Source organism: Ornithorhynchus anatinus, chromosome 1 (genome assembly GCF_004115215.2).
Source record: "Ornithorhynchus anatinus isolate Pmale09 chromosome 1, mOrnAna1.pri.v4, whole genome shotgun sequence".
Lineage (NCBI taxonomy): Eukaryota > Metazoa > Chordata > Mammalia > Monotremata > Ornithorhynchidae > Ornithorhynchus > Ornithorhynchus anatinus.
This window is the reverse complement of record NC_041728.1, coordinates 96,585,844-96,590,863: the sequence shown is the minus strand read 5'-3', so window position 1 is coordinate 96,590,863 and position 5,020 is coordinate 96,585,844. Positions and strand designations below refer to the sequence as shown.

The following is a 5,020-nucleotide window of genomic DNA, read 5'->3' as shown; positions in this document are numbered from 1 at the left end:
GGATTAAAGCTGCTTTTTCCCTGACACTTCCCAGTATTTTGGTTTTCCAAAGATAGTTCATTCAGCCCCTCCACTAGGCGAGGTATTGGTGCAGAGAGGCACACGCCAATCCCTTCAGACTGCTTGCCAGTGGCTTCAGGAATTTTCAGAAGAAAATGGAACTCGGAAAGTAGAGTTTTAAAGGTGGGCCAGCAGCATGGCAAACTGCACTGAATCCAGCATTGCACTGTCACTTTCCCCAGGTTCTTGAATTCTTGTTTAAAGACACAAATGGACAGGGAAAGCAGCAAGTCTTGCTTGGCAAAGCCACTCCCTGCCGTCGGAAAATAAACAAGTACCCCCGGTCCTGGTGCCAGACAGGCTTGCACAACCATTTATTTCTGAACATTCATTCATTCATTCAATTGTATTTATTGAATCCGTACTGTGTGCAGAGCAGTGTACTAAGCACTTTCAAGCAAGGCCTTGCCCTGCTCTTTACAATAAATAAATAATTATTTACACATGTCAAGTTTACAAAATGGTAGGGCACTACTATACAGTTAAAAAACAAGGGCTTTGCAGAACACAGAATTTCTCTTCCAAAGTTGAAGGCAATTGGATCACTTCAGCTTAAACGTCCCAAGACACCCTCCACTCCAGGGTCCAGAGTCCCCGCTCCAGTTTGTGTACTTCCTGCTGCTTCTTCAAAGGGGGAAACCCAGAAACAGAAACTCCCCAGCTTTTTGAAATGGGAAGGGCCCGGCTCTCAACCCTCGACATCTTCGAGCAATCCTCCTTCACCCAAAATGGGAGAATTCCAGAGGCACAAGCTACGTCTACATAGTTTGGGTGGCGGGGAGCCAGACAATCATCCGGTGAATCCGTTCAGTGAGGACAGCAAATATAGGTAGTCCAGCCCACCTTAGAAGTGGTCCATTTGTCAAGAGCAGGGCTTCTGGCTGCTCAAAGCTGGCCTTTCCCTTTGCGGGCCCAGTCAGGATCTGGTTGTGAGGTACAACCTTGAAAGGCTGGGGATAAAGGCACCCAAAGTCTCTGCTTCTCCCGTCAGTATGATCTTTTTGGAGCCCAGAGGGCCGAGTTCCGAGTGACCCCTTCAGCGACCCCTTCAGCCTGAAGCTTTCCCCGGGGGCAGCTTCTAAGCCCTGGTCTGACCCTTAAGTAACCCGCCCAGCCCCAAGAACGCCCCGGTCCCCGGCGACTCCGGAGAGTGGGGCGGGGTGGATTCCGAGCATTGAATAAGGCTTTCCTTTCTCAATGCTTTCCTCTCTGGTCTGCGAGCTCTGCAGCCAGCCGGGCGGCCAGGTGGGGATGGAATGCGAGGGGAGGGAGAGGAAGGGAGGACAGAGATCCCCCCACGTGGACTGAGATAAAGGAGCCCTGCCTCTCCCCCAGCAGGAGGCCCTGGGTCCCACCCTCAGGTGGCCCCGGGGCCAAGTTTCCCCTGGGGTGCGCCGGCAGCGACTAACTTTAGAAGGAGGAGAGCAAGGAGCCCATCAGCTAGACCCTGTGCCCCCCGGGGCCCACTCAAGACCCCCGAAACCAGCTGTGAGTCAGGGTGCTCGGAGCCACGAACGGCTCCGGCGCGCTGAGGTTGGTGTCCGACGGCCGCCCCGGCCCCGCCGCCCGGGGGAAAGGCGGGTGGGTCCTGGAACAGCGGCGGGCGAGGGGCAGGGGGCGGGGGCTGGGTCCGACGGGAAAATGAGTAGGGGTTTCTGGGGACGGGGGAGGTTCCGCACTCCCTTGGCTCTGCCCGACCGTGCGCGCCGGTGGCTCTACCAGGCTGTGCGCTCCGGGGGCACTGCCCGGCGGTGCGCTCCGGGGGCACTGCCCGGCTGTGCGCTCCGGAGGCACTGCCCGGCTGAGCGCTCCGGGGGCACTGCCCGGCTGAGCCCTCCGGCCGCACCCTCAGACGGTTGGCACCCCCGGGGCCCGGCCCAGGACCTGGAGCTTCTGGGGGGCGGGATGGTCGCGCATCTGGTGCAGCATCATCTCCTTGGCAGGCCCGGCGCCCTTGTGGCCCAGCGCCTGGCACTGGCGCCTCCGCAGCCGCCACCCTACGGCCACCAGCACCGCGGCCAGGGCCAGGGCGCCCAGGACGATGCCGACCAGCGCCCCGGGGGGGACGCCCCTCCCGGCGGGCCGGGTCTCTGGGGAGGTGGTGGAGGTCGGCGGCGCCGGCGAAGGCTCCCCCGAGCCGGGTTCCTCGACGGTGCCGTCGCCGTCGATCACGCAGCCCCCATCCATTGACGGGTCCAGCCTGAAGCCCTCGTAGCAGAAGCACTCGTAGGAGCCGGGCAGGTTCCGGCACCCCTGGTCGCAGCTGCCCGCCGAGCACTCGTCCATGTCGCTGCACACGTTGCCGCCCTCGGCCTCGGCCTCCTCCTCCAGGATGTAGCCCGCCGGGCAGGAGCAGGGGCCCTCGGGGCTGGGGTCGCAGTCGGCCGGGCACTGGGTCTGGTTGCAGAAGAGGGCACAACTCTCGGGCTGGTCGGGGCGCGGCGCGAAGCCCGGGGCGCACTCGCAGCGGGGCAGGCCGTCGGGCTGGACCAGGCACTGGTACTCGCAGTTGAGGCTGGCGCAGTCGGGCTGCTGGCACTGGCCGTTCTCCAGGTGGTAGCCCGGGTGGCACTCGCAGCGGAAGCCGCCCTTCTCGTTGATGCAGGCCTGCGGGCACGGGGACGGGCTGAGGGCGCAGTCGTCGATGTCCAGGCAGGTCCGGCCGTCGGGGCCCAGCGTGAAGCCCGAGTCGCACATGCACTGGAAGCCGTCGGAGCCCTCGAGTTCCATGCAGTACTGGTCACACTTGCCCGAGCACAAGTCGCCGGCCGGCCCGCAGGAGCGCCCGTCGGCCAGCAGGACAGTCTCCCCGGGGCACTCGCACTCGGGCCCGCCGGACTCCCGCTTGCAGGTGCCCTGGCAGCCGCCCTGATCCAGGCTGCAGTCCCAGGCCCCCGGGTCCGGGCGGCCCCAGCGAAGCCCCTGCTCCTGCCCGTCCCCACGCCCCTGCACCCCGCACGTCAGCTCCAGTCCCAGCTGAGACACGAAGGCCTTGCTGTCGGGGGGCAGCGACTGGAAGTTACCCCCGTGCCCCCCGAAGGGGGTGACGTAGCGGGCACCGGCCGCCAGTGCCAGGGCCTGGCAGGAGTTGGGGTAGTTGTACTCGCACAGAAAGCCCGAGGAGACGGCGTCGCAGGACTGAGTCTCCCAAATCAGGTCCCGCTCGGCCGACGAGACGGGGACGGCCACGCACAGCGGTCCGCAGCTCGGGTCGTCCCGGTCTCGCCACTTGCTGTAGCTGGTGCGGCTGTCGCCCGTGACCCAGCGGAAGCCCCGCAGGGGTCCGTCCCCGTCGTGGCTGCAGTTGTGGTCGGCCAGCTGCAGGCCGATCCACAGGCGGCTGCCGGGGGTCCGGACCGGGGCTTTCTCCAGCAGCAGGCCGATCACATCTGCGGCCACGGACGAGCGCACGGTCATCAGGTGGCCCGAGCGCCTCTCGCACAGCAGGGACGCCCTCTCGAAGGACGTGGCCGTCCAGAAGACGGCGAAGCAGTCGGTCCCGATGCACTGGCTGCCGGCCGGAGACTGGGCCGAAGCCGCCGGACCCTGGGGCAGCGCCCGGACCGGGGCCAGGAGCCACAGAGGCCACAGCGGGAGCATGGCTCCGGGAGAGGCGAGACCTCCCCTTCCTCCCCTGACCGGGGCCGGCTGGACGGAGGGACGGTCCTGTCAGTCCCCGCGGGGGGTTGCCGGGGAGGGGACCTCGGAGCCGGCTGCAGGGGGGACAGGGGGAGAGGGAACCCGCTCCAAGCCGCTTCGACCTGCTCCCCCTCCGGCCTAGCTCCGGGCAGGGCAGGGCAGGGCTGGTTATCTGTCCCGCCCGGAGCAGCCGACCGCTGCTTTATAGGGCTTCTGCCGGGCGGGAAAGGGAAGGAAGGCAAGCCGGAGGGGGAAGGGGGGCCGGGGGAAGGGGGAAGGGCAGGGCCCGGGCTCCGCGGCCAGCAGGAGCCCCCGCCCCGAGCGTGCGGAGCCAGGGGGGCGTTCCCAAACCGCAGCTCCTCCCCGCAAGGCCGGGCCTGGTCGGGTCGGAGAGGGGCCGCGGGGAGGCCTCCCGGCCGCACCTCATCCCCGGCCTCTCCCCCCGCCCGAGGGGAGCAGCAATAGGGTGGGGAAGTGGGAGGGACCACCCCGCTCTGGATCCAGCGTCCCGCATCCCGAACAGGAGGGGGCCGCGAGCCCAGAGCCCCCCTCCCCTCCACCCCCAACCTGGGTGCGGAACCCCAGGAACAGGAGATGGAGGGCCAAGACGAGGGACACGATCGATTTCTTCCCTTCCCCGAGCGTGGCTCCAGGCTCGGGGAGCGCGCTAGTAAGGCCGGGACCCTGCAGGGCCACTCAGCTCTGTGTCCTCCCCCGAAACGGCGGGGCATGGAAGTTTGGGGAGGTGGGATCAGGGCATGGGAATTTGGGGAGGTGGGATCAGAGCATGGGAGTTTGGGGAAGGGGGTTAAGAGCATGGGAGTTTGGGGAGGTGGGATCAGGGCATGGGAATTTGGGGAGGTGGGATCAGAGCATGGGAGTTTGGGGACGTGGGATCAGAGCATGGGAATTTGGGGAGGTGGGATCAGGGCATGGGAGTCTGGGGAGTTGGGTCAGACTTTGGGAGTTTGGGGAGATGGGTCAGAGCATGGGAGTTTGGGGAGATGGATCAGAGCATGAGAGCTTGAGGAGGTAGGATCAGGGCATGGGAGTTTGGGGAGTCCGGAGAGGAGAGCCCCCGCCACTCCAATGGAAAGGTTGCCCCCTGCCCCGGGGTACCAGCCGACGTCGCACCCCTCCGCTAAAGGCCCATGAAGCGGGCTCCCCATCACACAGAGGGAGAGGTCCTGAGGGGGGAGGGGGCGAAAGGAGGGGCAGTGTGCCCCCCCCTCCACCCACCCACACACCAAGTTCCAGAATAAGTTCCTAGAGAAGCAGCGTGGCTCAGTGGAAAGAGCCCGGGCTTGGGAGTCAGAGGTCA

The 5,020-nt window shown here is 65.4% G+C and overlaps 1 protein-coding gene across 1 annotated transcript; it reads right to left on the bottom strand.

Annotated features, from left to right (window-relative positions):
* Positions 1-344: 344 nt before the first annotated feature.
* THBD (thrombomodulin) lies at positions 345-3,935 on the bottom strand. The gene has a single exon (XM_001509876.5). The coding sequence runs from the start codon at positions 3,658-3,660 to the stop codon at positions 1,909-1,911; it is 1,752 nt and encodes a 583-aa protein (XP_001509926.2). The 5' UTR covers positions 3,661-3,935; the 3' UTR covers positions 345-1,908.
* Between the last annotated feature and the right edge of the window lie 1,085 nt (positions 3,936-5,020).